The 16,416-nt window shown below is 38.1% G+C and overlaps 1 protein-coding gene and 1 pseudogene across 1 annotated transcript in view; one reads left to right on the top strand and one right to left on the bottom strand.

Annotated features, from left to right (window-relative positions):
• Positions 1-16,416, top strand: part of Tusc3 (tumor suppressor candidate 3) — a 154,022-nt gene that overhangs the window by 58,075 nt on the left and 79,531 nt on the right. Inside the window, exons 3-5 of the mRNA XM_055608089.1 lie at positions 3,671-3,788; positions 7,957-8,097; positions 10,972-11,112. Coding sequence (XP_055464064.1) covers positions 3,671-3,788; positions 7,957-8,097; positions 10,972-11,112 — 400 coding nt within the window. The remainder of the gene's footprint in view (positions 1-3,670; positions 3,789-7,956; positions 8,098-10,971; positions 11,113-16,416) is intronic.
• Positions 9,961-10,085, bottom strand: LOC129677479 (small nucleolar RNA SNORA17; annotated as a pseudogene).

The raw sequence follows: 16,416 nt of genomic DNA, 5'->3' as shown, positions 1-16,416 counted from the left end.
ATATCTGGGCACAGGGTCTTTTCTGAGACTGACACTCAACCAAGGACCATCTATGGATATAACCTAGAACTTCTGCTCGGATGTGGCCTGTGGTAGCTCAGTAACCAAGTAGTTTTCCAAAGTAAGGGGAACACGGACTATTTCTAACAGGATCTCAAGGGCAGGCTGTTTGACACCCCCCCCCCCCAGGGGAGGAGCAGTCTGTTAGGCCACAGAGGAGGACTTTGCAGCCAGCCCTGAAGATACCTGATAAAACAGGGTCAGATGAAAGGGGAGGAGGTCCTCCCCTATCAGTGGACTTGGAAAAGGGCAGGGAGGAGACCAGGGAGGGAATGTGGGGTTGGGGAGGGAATGAGGGAGCAGGATACAGCTGGGACACAGAGTTAACAAAATGTAACTAAAAAGAAAATAATAATAATAATAATAATAATAAAAAGACTAGTAAAAAAAAAAAAGAATTCTTTAATTCTCTGTTAGGAGGTTCCAGTATTGGTGGATATAGCGGATACTGGTTTTACAATACTGGACACATTTAGTTCTGATAAATTATTTGTATTTTGAATAGATAATATTGATGGTACATGTTTCTTAAGCATATTTTATTTATTTTGTTTTGTTTTAGAGATAGATTTATTCATTGGTCCTATTGTTACTCCACACACCCAAATGGGAGAAACCTTCCATTTGTTTTGCCAGTATTATCTTTGCTTACAGTTTTGTATTTGAACTCAGAGATCCTAATTTGCTTTGGCTTTCATGGAATCCTTTATTCAAATTGGAAATATTTCCCTGTTCCCCTTACTAGAGAACCCACTTGGATACTGAGCTACCATGAGCTACATCTAAGCAGGGGTTCTAGGTTATATCCATCCATGGTCCTTGGTTGGAAAAACAATCTCATGAAAGACCCCTGTGGCCTGATATATTTGGTCCTTGTGGAGCTCCTGTCCTCTCCAGGTCTTACTAACTCCCCCTTCTTTCATATGATTCCCTGCCCTCTGCCAGAGTTTGGTTATGAGTCTTAATATCTGCTTTGATACACTGCTAGGTAGAGTCTTTCAGAGGCCCTCTGTGGTAGGCCCCTGTCCTGTTATTTGTATGGCAGTCTCTTCGCCCCCCCCCCCCCCCCCCCAGGAGCAGCCTTGCTAGGCCACAGAAGAGGACATTGTAGCCAGTCCTGAAGATACCTGATAAGCTAGGGTTTGATGGAAGGGTAGAGGTCCTCCCCTATCAGTGGATTTGGAAAGGGGCAGGGAGGAGATGAGGGAGGGAGGGTGGGATTGGGAAGGAATGAGGGAGGGGGCTACGGCTGGTATACAAAGTAAATAACCTGTGATTAATATAAAAAATAAAAAAAAATAAAAAAGTACATTTCCCCTGGGGGACGGGGGGAATATTTCCAAGGGTTTGTCTTAGTGTTTTGTTTTTTTTTTGTTTTTTTTTTTTTTGTCTTGTTTTGTTTTGTTTTGTTTTATTGCTGTGGTAAAATAATCCTGATAACAAAGTAAGACAGAAAGGGTTCAGTTTACAGTTTAAGGCAATACTTCATCTTTGGGGTATTTCAAGGCAGCATGATCTTGAAGCAGATTGGCACTTTGTATCAAGATCAAAAGCAAAGAGCAGTGAATGAACGCCTGCATGCCATATGGAACTCACACTCTGTTGTGGTTTGAATATCTAGCACAGACTCATACGCTTCATGCTGAGTCCCTAGTTAGTGAACTGTTTGGGAAGGATTAGGAAGTATGGCTGGGAGGAGGTCTGTCACTGGGGCTTTCTATTCCTCTCTCTCTCCTCACATTCTCTCTCTCCTTCCTCCCTTTCCTCCTCTCCTTCCTTTTCCCTCTCCCTCATTATCTTTCATTCCCTCTTCCTCTTTGTTCCTGTTGCTTGTAGATCTAGATGTAAAGTTCTCAGCTACAGCCATGCTTGCTTGCTTTCTGCCATAGTGGTCATGGCTTAACCCTTTGAAACTAAGCAAACCCCTAATTAAATACTTCCATCTATACCTGGCTTGGTCATGGAGTCTCCTCACAGCAATAGAATAGTCATTAGGACACTCACCTTTTCATTACTCATAGGCCCCAGTCCAGGAAATGGTGCTGCTCACTTTGAGGGTGAGTCTTCCACCTTACTTAGCCCACCTGCGAAAACCCCTCATAGACATGCCTGCAGGCCACACTTGCCCAGATACTTACTTACTGCCATTCTCTTCCCAGGTGATTCTACTTAGTATGAAGTCTACTATCAAAATAACAATCTAAGGATTGTACAGATGTTATAATTGGATGCTCCTGCCTTCTAGATTGCAAACAAGAGTCTGTACAGAATAGGTCACACGATTAAATAATATTTTAGTAACCTATATTTTTCTAGCTCGACCATTTTTACTAGCATCTCAAATGGTCTCTAGACATATATCATAATCTCACTCTTCCTCAGACATGTGATTGTTGGAAACAGTGCAAATGCTCTTTTGCTTAATGTACTTCTTTCAAAAAAAAAAAAAAATCAAACAAACCAAAACAAAAAACCCAGAAGCCTTTTGCAGTTTACAGAATGAAGCCACAATCCTATTTCTCTCTAGTAGTCTTTTCTATCCTTATTGTCTGATGTGAAGCTTTGATTCTGTTAATGATAGGAAATATTTGAGAGTAAGTCATCTAAGTTGTTTCTGTTATCGTCCTGCCTTCCTCTGTTTAGTCTAGCTTATAATTTCAGTCATTTAGACAGGCCTGTTTTTTTTTTTCCAGATATTTCCAGTCACACAAGGTTCTAGTTCATTTTCTCCCATTTTATGAATGCAAGTATAAGGCGCTTGTAAGGTTTTGCTTCTGATTTATATACTATCATTTCAAGTCTCTTTCTTTTAGAGGCCTCTTGAAGTAGACAGTGTTAGCTATATTTCTGTTACTGCAGCATCTACCTAAAATACTGAATAATTGAATAATGTAGTTTGTTCATGACATGGGTCCTGTGTGTCCTGTTCACACAGGTGGCCAGAGCCTGTTATTATTGCCCCTTTCTGTTTTCTGAGGATTTGATGTCCCCATGTATCTAGATATTATAATATTCATACTGTAAATTGATCTTTAAATCTCTGCTGTGAAAGATAAAGCTTTAACTCATTTTACACTTAAAGTATTTATCATTTTAAGTCCCATTAATGAACAGTAACAATACAGGATAACATCATTGTTTTCTGTGCCCTGCCTATAGATGTTTCTGCATTATCTGCTTTATGATACAAAAATTGTAAACACACCATTTCCATCACTTCTTATCCTCTACTTGGACATATCAGGCCCTCTTTAGTGTTATGCTGCCATGTTTAGAAGTATTTATAGCCTTACTGCAGTTAAATCTATACATATATTATGTAGATTGATTTAAAATAATAGAAGGAATTCAGTATTTGGATCTGAGTAAGTGTGCTGTATTGTACTTAGTGTTTATGAACAGTAAACTTGTAATTCGAAGTATTCCTTCCTTTTAAAAAGTAAATCTTCTGTTGATCTTCTAACATTGTAGTTTGCAATTCATACAAGTATAAATGACATGGTAATACATTCAGTAATTGGTTAGCTTTACCTGAGAATTACTTGTTCTGTCAATGGCTCTGTTCATTGTGTACTGAAATGTTTTTGTTTTGCTCCATTATCTGTTTCAGGCAGGCTAATGAAGAATATCAAATCCTGGCTAATTCCTGGCGTTATTCATCTGCATTTTGCAACAAGCTGTTTTTTGGAATGGTGGACTATGATGAAGGGACAGATGTTTTTCAACAGGTAAAACTATATGTTATTTTAAAATGCATACTTAAGTTTGTCATTTCTGATATATATTGATTATAAGATAAAATACAACTCACTGAGTATGTTAGTAAATAAGTAATTACAGTACATTCCATGATGTGCTTAAAATAGAGTTAAAATTTGGACACTTTGTTAATCTTGTCATTACAGTTTTTGCCTTTTTACTGTAGTAAAAGCAGTTCATTTCCATTTAGAGGAAGTCTGCTTTTTAGCATACAATGGCCCAATACATGCATTAATCTTGATATTATATAGTGATTAGGTAGTATTTCACACAGGCTTACAGCATTTCATATAGTACTAAGTGCAACTTACCTCTTTTTATGTGTATGTGTGTACATGTGGATATGGGTATACATGCATATGTGTGTGTGTTTGGAAGCTAGATATTGAGTCAGAGTATTTTCCTTTTGCCTTCCACCTTAGTTACTGTTATTCTTGTGTGTACATGTGTGCAATGATGTATGTGTTGGTATACATGCTATGACTTGCATGTTGATGTCAGACTACTTTGTGGAGATAGCTCTTTGTTTTCACCTTTTCATAGTTTTGTTTGGGGGAAAAGGGGTTTTGAACTCAGGTTGTCTGGTTTCTTCAGTGAGCACCTTCCTGATCCTGCTTGGGCTCGTTTTTAAGATAGGGTTTTTCACTGGCCTTGGACATTGCAAAATTGGCTTGGTTAGCTGGCCATCTGGCTCAGAACTATCATGTCTCTAGCCTGGCCTCAATGCTGGGCCTGTGTGTGTTATGTGGGGCATGTGGCATTTTGTATAGGTGCAGGTGGTATGAGCTGAGGTCCTCAAGGCTTCAGTAGCGTGTGCATTACCCATTTAGGTATATTTTCTACATCAGCAGCTAGAATTTTATCTCTGAAAATACTCTGTATTTATCAGAAGTGTTTTCTCCCAGTTACAGACTAGATTTCTACCACAAATGCCAGGGTTAAAGGTACACATCATGTGTGAGCGTATATGAGACAGAACATTAAATAGGTTCCAAGGATGAATCACTAATTAGTTTCATTCTTTTAGGAGGAAGAAATAGCAGGAGGACACATGCTCAAAGATAGGCAGTGGGAAACCTGGGAATTAGATGGTTTCATGTAAGCTAGGAAAGGAAGCTTCCCCAGAAACCTAGCTGCCTTGATCTTAAATTTTAATTTCTAGAAATGTCAGAAAATAAACTTTGTCTAAGTCACCTACAAGATGTGTAGACTTGTAATACACTCACATGAAAAGTCTTCTCAATAGATAAAACTTGGCTTTGGGCATAAGGATGCTAGTCATCTCTCACAGTGTTGTCATCATGAATCCTGACACTGCTTCTGTTACCAGAGCATTGTGAATTCTTTAGTTCTGCCTCTCAATGAACCAGTCAGAGATGGTTGTGTTGCTATGATTATCACTTGGTTAGAATGATAAGTATTGGAATGTGGAATAAGATACAGTCCTAGTGAACAAACACATTTTACATCAACACATTGTATGAAACAGTTTTGGGGGAGCAGAAAACAAAACATCTCTCCCCTGATAGAGTACTGGTGACTAACTAAAATAAATGATTCTACAGAAATCCATCCTGGGAACCTGTGTGCTAATTGAAGTTACTTCTAGGAATATGTTTAAGGATTTTCTTATGGGAGCATGGAAGACTTCATGGTACATCATGGATAAGTGATGATCCATGAAAGCTGCAAACATACAGTTCTTTCATGACTTGCATGCAGCTCGACAGGTTGGGCAGTCTCCTTCAGACAGCTCTATTGCCAGAGCCTTTTCTGCCAGCAGTTGCTTTCTGCTTTTATAACCATCTGGAAGGTCCTTGGGAATCCTGTAACTTTTAGATTTCCAGCTTTTTAAGGTTGTTTACTGCCCAGGTCTCGTGAGTCTTTCTCTGTTCTCAAGGAGGTATTATTTCAACTCGGAGATGATTTTTTGTATGATACATGTATACTTTGCATATACATATATGAGAAATGCACAATATATTCATGATATGGTGTGTGTTGTATGGTATATGTTGTGATATGTTAGAATTTGTCAGGTTTTTACCGTAAGAACTAGTTTTATAGTTTAGCTTTATAATAACTTGTTCAAAACTTCTATTAAGGTTATTTCTAAAACAGTTACTATAGAGTTGTTTTCAAAGGAGGAAGGTTCTGAGAGCGTTGTGCTGTTGTAATGATGGAGTGTAGGGTCAAAGATCTGAGGTTACATTCTAGGTTTAACTCTTCATTGCTGAGGGACTTGAAGATTTCATGATCATACTGTGTTCTGTCTCCATATGCATACAAAAAATAACATTTGTGATTACTAGAATGAGATGCTAATATGAAGATGCTTAGTTGTATTCTTGATATATAGGGGTTTATTAAATAATTACTATTGTAGCCATATAAATTAATATTGGCATACATTTGTCATCCTTCTCATACTACAGTATTTTTGCACATGTTGGCTAAATGGTATAGAAAGAAGAAAAAAATGGAACAGATAAAAAGCAAGAGAAGAAACAGCAAAAACTGTAATTCCCGGGAATATTTTATGAAAATGCTGTCTTAGAATGTGCAAATGTAAGGATGACTTAGATTGGATAGTTTAAAGTGAACCAAATATATTTACTGGCTTGCAGTTACTAAGGAGACCCAACTTTGATTTGTAAGCATTTGAAGAGTACTCTTCTGCTCAGCTGTGGGAGGCAGAGCATGGAGGGGACAATGAAGAGGGAAACTCAGCCTTTTACATAGATGTCCATCCTCCCATTGAGGGATGAGTGCTCCTGGCCTCATCATTACATGGAGGTCTCTTTTCAGTGGCAATTTAAGAATATGAGGTGGTTTTGTTTTTGTTTGTTTGCTTGCTCTTTTTGTTTTTTGCTTAACAAGAGGACTTAAGATAACTGAGAGCAAACAAGGAACATTTAATAGCATTTGCAATAGGACAAATGAGTAATAATTTTATATATATATTATATATAATATAAAAATATATATTATATGTAATATATATAAAACTATTACTATTATATATAATATACTATTATATATAATATAAAAATATATATTATATATAATATATATAATATAAAATATATATATTATATGTATGTTACTTTTGAGGATTCAGATTGTTTTTGTGCTAAGTTGTTCAAAGAACGATAGTTATTTTGGGCTATTGTGTGACTATGACAGCTACAGCCAGGATTTGCTTATGGACCAGTGTACGTTTTGCCTTGACTGTAAATGTCAGCCTGGACACCTAAGCTTTGGTGATAGCCTCACCTGTTGCCAGCTTTCCTCTATCATGTCATGTGATTGTGAATTTCCTTCCCCTTAAGTGAATCTCTGCCTTTTACCTTTTTTAGGTTTTTTAATATAATCCCCAGATAGCAGAAATTTAATATATTAATACTGTAGTTAGCTTCTGTATCAAACTATCCTATTAAGTATTTTAGGTTGTATTTTATAAATACTAGACTATGGTAGTGTTCTCTTTAGTATATTTTTCTGAGTACGCATGTTCTATGGAAACATTTTCTGTGCTTTAGCCATTTTAAGACAACTAAATTATTAAGTTGAAAAGAAAATGACTGTCAGGGATTTCTCTTATTTCTGGTGTATTGAGGTAAGTTATTTAGAACAAAAATACTTGTTTCTCTTGCACACATTTGAATATCAACTAAAAAGAATAATGTTTAAATTTCAATAGGAAATTGGATTTACAGGTAACTGTAATGTGCTCCTTGCTTCTGCCCAATAACTGCTGAGGAAGTGGAGTGATCCACGTGCTGACAGCTCACATTATTTCTGTTTGTACTTCTAGGCATTTTGCATCATCTTAATCATAAAAATTTAGAGAGACAAAATACCGAACTGGGAATGTGAATAGTATGTGAAATGTGATAGTTAAGGCAGCTTAAGCAAATTTAGCCATTCTTCTTCATTTAATAGTGCATCAAGATTAGTAAAAATAGAAATTAAGCTCCAGAAAACCGTGTAGCTTTTCCTAGTAAACCCTTTCTTCTGGAAATTCACACAAAAAATATAACGTATAAAAATATATAAAAACGTATAAAATGTTGGATGAATAATATAGACTATTGGGGTGTTGTTATAATTAGCATTTTATCACTTGCTTTACAGCTCAACATGAACTCCGCTCCCACATTCATGCATTTTCCTTCAAAAGGCAGACCCAAGAGAGCTGATACTTTTGACCTCCAACGAATTGGATTTGCAGCTGAACAGCTAGCAAAATGGATTGCAGACAGAACAGATGTCCATGTATGCTTTTATTCACTAAAGTAAATGTGTGTGTGTGTGTGTGTGTGTGTGTGTGTGTGTGTGTGTGTGTATTATACATACACTATCATATAGCTTGCTTTGCTAGACTGTTGTAATGAAGGGGCAGGGTTTGGGGTTTTTTCATTTTGTGTTGTTTTTAGTTTATCTATGGCCTTTGTTATTTTTCCTTGTGTAGAGAAAAATTTGTTTTGCCATGGTGAGGACTGAATTTGAGCTAATGTCGTCTGAATATATATTCTATTGCTCACTCACTACATTCCTAGTCTAAGAAAAATTGACTTAACATCTGTGACTGTTAGTTGAACATTGGTTAGTCAATTCAGATGCACTGTTGCATGATGATCAATTGATAGTCTAAACACTAAAAAGTGTGTTAGTTAGATACAGTATATTTTCAGAGAATGGAAAATAAAAAGAAAATGGCTAAATATTATTGAGCAAAGAAGTTCTAACCAAGAAGCAAGAAGTAAAGAAAAAAACAAAAACCACAAAAACCCGTGTATCTTATATAAGTTGGAAAAGATTGAGAGCTCACCCCCACATCTAGGGCCAGCTTTACTGTGGGCTCAGGTGAGGTACAGAGCCTGCTCTCCCAAGTGCTGTAGCCCGTGAGGGCAGGGTCAGCTCTCCTGCCTGCCATAGGTGGCAAGGGGCGGGAGGAGGCCCATCTCTCCCTCAACTATGTCACCATATGGTACCTAAGTGGTGGGGCCAGCTCTCCCACGCTCATGCCTCAGTGCTGCCTTGCTTGTGCACCCACCACCAGTATCAGCTCTACTTTGCTTCACAGGCAAGGTGCGGGACCTGCTCTTCCGAGTTCTGCAGCTGGTGAAGGACAGGACTAGCTGTCCTCCCTTCATGACCCCCAGGCCAGCTCTCTGGCTTCCTGTATGTGGTGAGGTGCTAGGGTGTGGGAAGTTATTCCTTCCTCACCCATGTCACTGCCTGGGAGATGAGAAGGTCCAGCTCTCCTATGCTTATATATAACCTCATGGCTGTCTCACCGGCAACTCCCGAGTTATGTGGGCCCCTGTTCTCCTGAGTACTGCAGGTGGCTAGAGCCAGTGCCAGCCCTCCTACTCTCATGCCCCCAGGGCCTGCTTTTCCACAATGCCCAGGTGAGGGATTGGGTGTGTTCTACACAGCTCTTAGATGTCAAAATGTCCCCAGGTGGCTACCCAGACCAGGCATGTCTGCCTGGTCTTTGGTGGTGACAGACTCCTGCTACTGCAGGGCCATGGGCCAGTCATGGCCTCTGGTGGCAGCCCAGGCCAGGACCATGGTCCCGGTGGCATCACTGGTTACTCACATGAGGCTGTTTCTCACTACCCCCGAGTCTGAGTCTCCAGATTCATTGTGCCCATATCCTTCTGTTTCTCTTTCTTTTCCATTTCTCCACCACTTACTTGCTTGTCCTGTTAGTGACACCCAGGGTCTCTGAATGTCTGGGGTCATCAAGGGTAGTTTCAGGTGTTCTGTACCCTGCTTGTACACCAGGGTCAGCTCAGGCATGGTCTGTTCCCCCAGGCCTGCGTGGTTCTGGACTGGTGGTCATATCAGGCTAGTTCCCTATCTGGGCCATATGGTGCCTGTCTGGTGATTGTGTTGGGCTCACTCCTTGCCCAACCCACCCAAGTTGCCCCTTGCTAAGGTCTTCTGCCTTGGGTTCACTCTTGCCTTAGCCAGAGGTTGCAGTGGGGTTCTTCTAGTTTCCAGTGTGCTCCTAATTTTGGGAGTCTGTCCAGGTCTGCCTGGTAGTAGACTGGTGTTCATCTCAGGCTAGCTCCCTCTCTGACCCCTGGTGCTGGACTGGTGGTTCTCTCAGGCTCACATTTTTCAGGGAATGTTGGAATACTAACATTAAGATGTTCCCAGGTCAGAGCACTGAAATTAGACAGCCTCCCCTCTCTGCCACCTGCTGACACCTGTGACACAGCAGCCACACCTGCAGTATCTCTAGGGGCAGGTCCTCTGCATACCTTAGGTAATTAAACTTAACAGTGCCACTTCAAGGAATTAAGCTTAAGGATGATTCAGATTCTTAACCCTGAAAAATTTTAGCAACACTCATTTTAATGGAAAAATTGAAAACCAATCAAATGTCTAAAAATAAGACTTTTACATTGAACAAAACTCATAGTTTAACAAGTAAAATGTCACTTGGAAAAGTAATATGGACACAGAGATATGGGATTTTGTTTTAAAGCAATATTGTTTTATAGATTGAGACAGATCATTTATTCTGAATATAATTTAACCAAAATTATGATAGGTACTAATTTGTCTGTAGAGTCCTGCATGTTCTTTTAATTATTTACAATGTCTTTGTGATGAGCTATAAAATAACTGCTTATATAATTATAAGATATATAATCTTATATAACTGTATAAGTAGTTCTATTATAAGTATTTTTAAAAGTTATTCATAGACACTGAAGTTTTACTAAAAGGTATAAACACACTTTTTGAGACAAGATAGTTGTCTTTTGGTAATACCACCTTTTACCTACATGATGTTATTACCTGTGTAATTGGTTTTAATAATACTTTGATGAATAAATTGGTTCCTAAATTTGTTCCTTTAAAAATATTTTGGTATGTAATATACCAACATGTATGATCCAGTTGGGGTAAAACATCAAGGATTATGCTAAAGTATTATTATTAATTCATTCCAAGAAGTACTAAGATTTGTGCTGGAAAGGAAGTATAGCGCATAAGCACCCTTACTGTTCTTACAGAGGACTAGAATTCACTTCTTTTCTTTTAAATCAGTTTATTCTGTCATGTATTACTAAAAGAAAAGTATTACTATTTATTTTTCACTCTTACTTACGATTGTACTTTCTGCAGATTCGAGTCTTCAGGCCACCTAACTACTCCGGCACCATTGCTTTGGCTCTGTTAGTGTCACTTGTTGGTGGCTTGCTTTATCTAAGGAGGAACAACTTGGAGTTTATTTATAACAAGACTGGTTGGGCCATGGTATCTCTGGTATGTTATCGCACATCCTGTACCTCTTTCCTTGTATAGTTGTATTTTATAATAACAAAGTGAGCCAGATTATTACTGCAGTGAAAATCACCAAAACGAGATGTGTTATTTTTATAAGTAAAATAGATCAAATTTACCATTGAGCTTAAGCTATGTGTATGGTTTCTATTTTTCACTATTAAAATAAAATGACTCTAGTATATGGCACATTCCAAATATTAATGAAATGTACTTGAGCATATTAATAAGTGTGGTAATGAGTTAATAAGAATTTGCAGTTTGAACTAATTTGTGAGCTGAGATGATTTTGGTATATACTCATTCAATTTTTTTTCCCCACCAGTTGTTTCTCATATCTCCACTGTGTGCATCCTTGTTACACACTGGTTATATAAAAATGAGACACAGTCCTCTCTGTAATGAACCAGTTGTGCGGGTACACACTGGTTAACTCATACGTACATACAGATACATACATACACAAACAGTGCAATGTTGTACATGCTGTTGTGGAGACCAACAGGGAGAGCTGTAGGTATACGGGGGACATGTACCTAGCCTGCCTGTCCAATTTCCTCTTCACGTCATGTAATTCTGAATTGTTATGGCCAGTGAAAGGAGACATGGTGCAGAACAAAAAAAAGTGGACTATTTTATCCAACGTAGCCAGAGCGGGAAACGCACGGAGTAATTCTAGACACATGCAAAGTAATTAAACTGATGTTAGAATGTTTATGCTTCCAGAAATAGGCACTGACTGAAAGTGGCCTTGGAAGATGCGTTCAGATGATACTAAGACTAGTTCATAGAACATGTTCTTACTTCATGTTTTACAAAGTTGGGTTTTTGTCTGTTGCTAACATCATTTATGCTTTAAATATATATATATATATAGTTAACTAATAAAGGGGCCAGCAAAATGGTTCAGTGAGTAATGGCTTTTTCTGCTGAGATAGTCCACCTGAATTTAACCTTCAGCATCCATACACTAGAATGAGAATGCCAACTCCAAGTTGTCCTCATACCTCCACTTACATTGACACTCTGTTCCCCTGAAAGAGTAAATGAAAAACATTAAGAATTAGTGGAAGTGAAATAAAACATGAAATACCTTAAAAGTGATATGATTACTAGTTAATACTTGAATTAATTAAAATATTAGTGTTAAAGTATAGGTTATAGGGATGGAGAGATGGCTCAGAGGGTAAGTAGCGCTGGCTGCCCTCTAGAGATCCTGATTTCAGTTCCCAGTACCCTTCATTATATGCTAACAACCATTTATAACTGCAGTCTCTAAGTGTTGTCGCGTGGGATCTGATGCCCTCTCCTGGTGTGTATATGTATGAGCAGATGAATCACTTATATAAAAATGCAAAAATATGTCTTAAAAAAAAACCTCTCCAGTTTAAAAAATACATTATAGAGGCACAGAATCTATGTCACAGAAATAGTCTTAAGCTATTACTAGAAAATAAAAAAAAATATTTCCTAATATATGAAGGATTATTAATTTTTCACTTCAGTTAATTTCAAATATATGATAGGAAAGGAAAGTAAAATTTGTAACAGTGCTTTAATGGACTGTATGGCTTATTACATATGTGTATATCTGTAAATGCTAGGAATACCATATAAAGGCCAACTTGGTTTTGGCTAGACAGTTACTATGACAAGTTTTTCAGTGTCACATTTAAATTGGAGGGGATTAGTTGAAGAACTATGTTATATCTTCAGAGGAACAGTAGGGGAAAAACCTGAGGATATAGGTAGAAATATAAGTTGTCAAGGGTTAAAGTGGAAACTAATCATGTAATTAGAACAGAAACAGATATGAAAGGAATATAGGGAGAAAGCCACGTGACATACAAATAATGAGAGACATAAGTTCATCACATCAGTGTATCTGTTACATCTATTACATTATGTGCAAACAGGTTTAGTATATAATTAAGAGGCAGAGATTGCCAGACTGGATCTAACAATGCAGTAGCAAACTGGCCTGGATACTGCCACAGGAAGAACAATATAAAGGCCCTTAGTGCTATATACATACATAAAAAGAGACTTAAGTGGAGGTACATGTATTCAAGAGCATAAGATTAATATTATGTTTCATATTTCCTTCCTATTTAAATGATAGTTACATTCCTAGAGGGCTTTTTTCTTTTAGAAGAAATCCAGAAACTGGTTCTAAAGTTCATATAAAAAAGCCAAGAATTTAGAATATTGAGGTAGGTTTTTTGTTGTTGTTGTTGTTGTTGTTGTTGTTTTTTAAAGAAAAAAAAAGTCAAAGGCCTTACATTAGCTGATTTTTTTTACTTACTGTAAAGCTGTTATAATTAGAATTGTAATTAGCCTGTAGCTTGATAGCTAGATCATTGTATCAGAAAGCTGGGAACTGAAACATTCCACACATTCCACACATGTTCGGTTCACTTTTGAACACAGGTGTTAATAAAAACAAAAAGTACAGGCTGGCACAAGTAATACTGGAAAATACCCAAGTACAAATAATAAGTCAGGCAACTGAACTCACATCTGTGGAATGTACTCAGTGGCTTATGGGTCCATTACAAGACCTTAACTGACACTTCTAGAAGAGCACAGAGAATTGTGTACTGTAAGATGAGTGAATACGTAAGTGGAAAAGGGTGGATTGCCTTTATTAACGTTGAAACGTCCTGCTCTTCAAAAGATGCCCTGAGAAGTAATCCATACTACACAGACCAATTGAAAATGTTTGCAAAGCGTATGGTAAAGGACACATATTTATATATGTAGAGCTTATTGGTGATCTGATTCCTTAAGACGGAATAAAAGCCTACCTCCATTTCCGCACTGTGACACCATTATAAAATGGAGGGAATGTAGACTGTACAAAGAAATGTCAAGGGCTGATGGTAAAGGAATACAGACATTCAGAATTATGTGTAATTCGCAGAGTGTTGGCAATTTTTTATTTATGGGATTGAATTTAGTGTGGATCAGAAGGGAGCAGAGATAATGTGAGGGTAAGGAAATCTGAAGAGCTAAAAGAAAAGGGGGTCTTCAGGCTCAGCTTGTTTCTTAAGCTTCTTTCTAGTGTTCTCTTTCCTTGCTTCGGAGCCCCCTGGATTCTTGAATTGACGAGCAGTAAGTGGCAGTGAAAGTAGCTAGCTGGCTTTGTGCCTAAATGGAGATTTTCACAGAAGAAATGTCCTTAAACCAGTGAAGAGCTACAGGCATGTTCCTGGCTAGAACTTCTAGCTTGGAGACTGAGGACAGGACCCAGAAGGGACTAGTTTCTTTCAGTCTGTTTCTGTAGGAAAAGATCTAACAGTTCTGAGGTGGCAGGCCATTCAGTTGTCTTCCCCATACCCACCATTGGTTGGAACCAAAGTAGAGTTTGTGTGTAGGACCTCGTTAATACCTGATGCCACATTTTTGGCAGGCTATCTTCAAAGCAGGAATGCTTGAAATCTACCTGACCTACCACCGCATCATGAAGCCAGACCTAAGTGTCTTCCAGAGACTATAGGAGTGGAGTTGTCCCAGCCTTTGCTGTTGTTGTCTTAGAAGTGCCCACTTAGGATGTTCTGAAGGACAAATTTGTAGCAGCTCACCCTGTAGAGCATCAGAATGAAATTGCACCTTTCATTCTGAAAGGGAATTGATCCCACTGCTAAGTTCTCTTAAGCCTTTTCATCATGAGTTTTACATTTTCCCACATGGAAATTGTAGGTACAAGTTCATATCAAGGGACCTCTAAGGGCCGATGGTCCTTGGGTATAGTGTCTGTTTGGTCCTGTTTTTGCAGGACCATGAGAGCGTCTTGTGTTGTTTCCTAACATTTTTAGAGTTCATTTTCTAGGCTTCTCATATAGCATATTTTGAAAGTTGACTAAGAATGTGGAGCTAGCAGGAAAGACAGACCTAAAATTTTGTATACACAATCCACAAACACTACCCAAGGCCTGCTAATATTGCTGGTGTGGTGTGCTTTGAGTCCCTATGACCAGTTTCTAAAGTGCCTATGAGCCCCTCAGAAGAATTCATAGTTTCAGTAGCATTCCTGAGAATGTTTTTACTCTCCATGAACTGCATCCTGCTCAGTAACTAACATGTTCACTTGCTAATTTGTTGAGTTTCTAGATCAATTAAGACAGGTAGCAGAACTATGTAGCAGCCTTTACTCACTGAGTGAGCCAGTGTGAACACCAGATAATGAAGAAAGCAGATGTAGCACCAGGATGTTTCCCGCCACAGAATAACACTGGGCAAAGGTCATGTGACTTCCATGCCCAGCAAAGAATTTATTTTGTTTTGGAGGAGCCTTTCAAAAAACAAATGAATTTTGGGGTTTAGTTGGTTAGGCAAGGTATAGTAGTGAGAAAGTCCTATGTGAGAGTAGAGAAAGTTATTCAGATGAGGTCTGCTCAGCCAGGTCTTCTAATAATGTTCCATTGGAACTGATAAATGCCTTATTTCAGGACCTTGAATCAACCAGGGATTCTGTATTGGCATCCTTGAATCCCTGATTACAACTTTCTAAAAAACTATGATGGACTAACTGCATACCAAGTCGGAAGGGCACGCTACCCTTCTCTGCTATGAGCCCTTTTAATTACCTATCTCAACCTTGAAAGATGAACACATAGGCTTGTCTTGGAGCCAAATTCTTCAAATATTAAACACAAAGCTAAGGTGGCTGGAAGGCAAATGGAATTTAAAATGTAAAGAAAGAAACTGATTACATTATTATTATGTAATGATTAAATGCAGATGAGAAGTCTATGCCTTTGGCTTTAAGGATGCATGTAGGTTAAAAGCAAAAGACTAAAAAGGTTCTATATCATAAATGGTAATCAAATGAGAGCTGTACTTACAGTATAAAATCCAAAAGAAAGATGTGTATTATATAATAAAAATGAGCAAATGCATCAACACTTGTGTAATATGTACACCGCATTGGAAGATCTCAGTAAAAGAAGCAGTGGAAGTAGTGAAGGAAATAGACAGCCATCGGTGGGGGATTTCAGCTCCCTGCTTTCACAATGGAGAGAGCAACTATTCCCAAGAAAATTAAGGGAACAGCTGATACGAAGAACACTATAGAACAAAAGAACCTAAGAGGCTTAAGCAGAAAATACTTCACAACTTCAGTAAAATACAGATTGTTCCCAAGCACACAGAAAATGTTCTTTCAGATAGATTGTATGTTAGGACACAAAGTTGAGTCTTAACAAAATAATAGTGAAGTCATATGAAATAAGTTTTCTGACCACATTGGTGTGACAGTAGCCATCAGTAATAGGAACAATCAGA

The sequence above is a fragment of the Psammomys obesus genome, unplaced genomic scaffold (genome assembly GCF_907164565.1).
Source record: "Psammomys obesus unplaced genomic scaffold, mPsaObe1.curated_primary_1811, whole genome shotgun sequence".
NCBI classification, from domain to species: Eukaryota; Metazoa; Chordata; class Mammalia; order Rodentia; family Muridae; genus Psammomys; species Psammomys obesus.
Note: the sequence above shows the minus strand (reverse complement) of the source record. Positions and strands in the feature narration are given on the sequence as shown.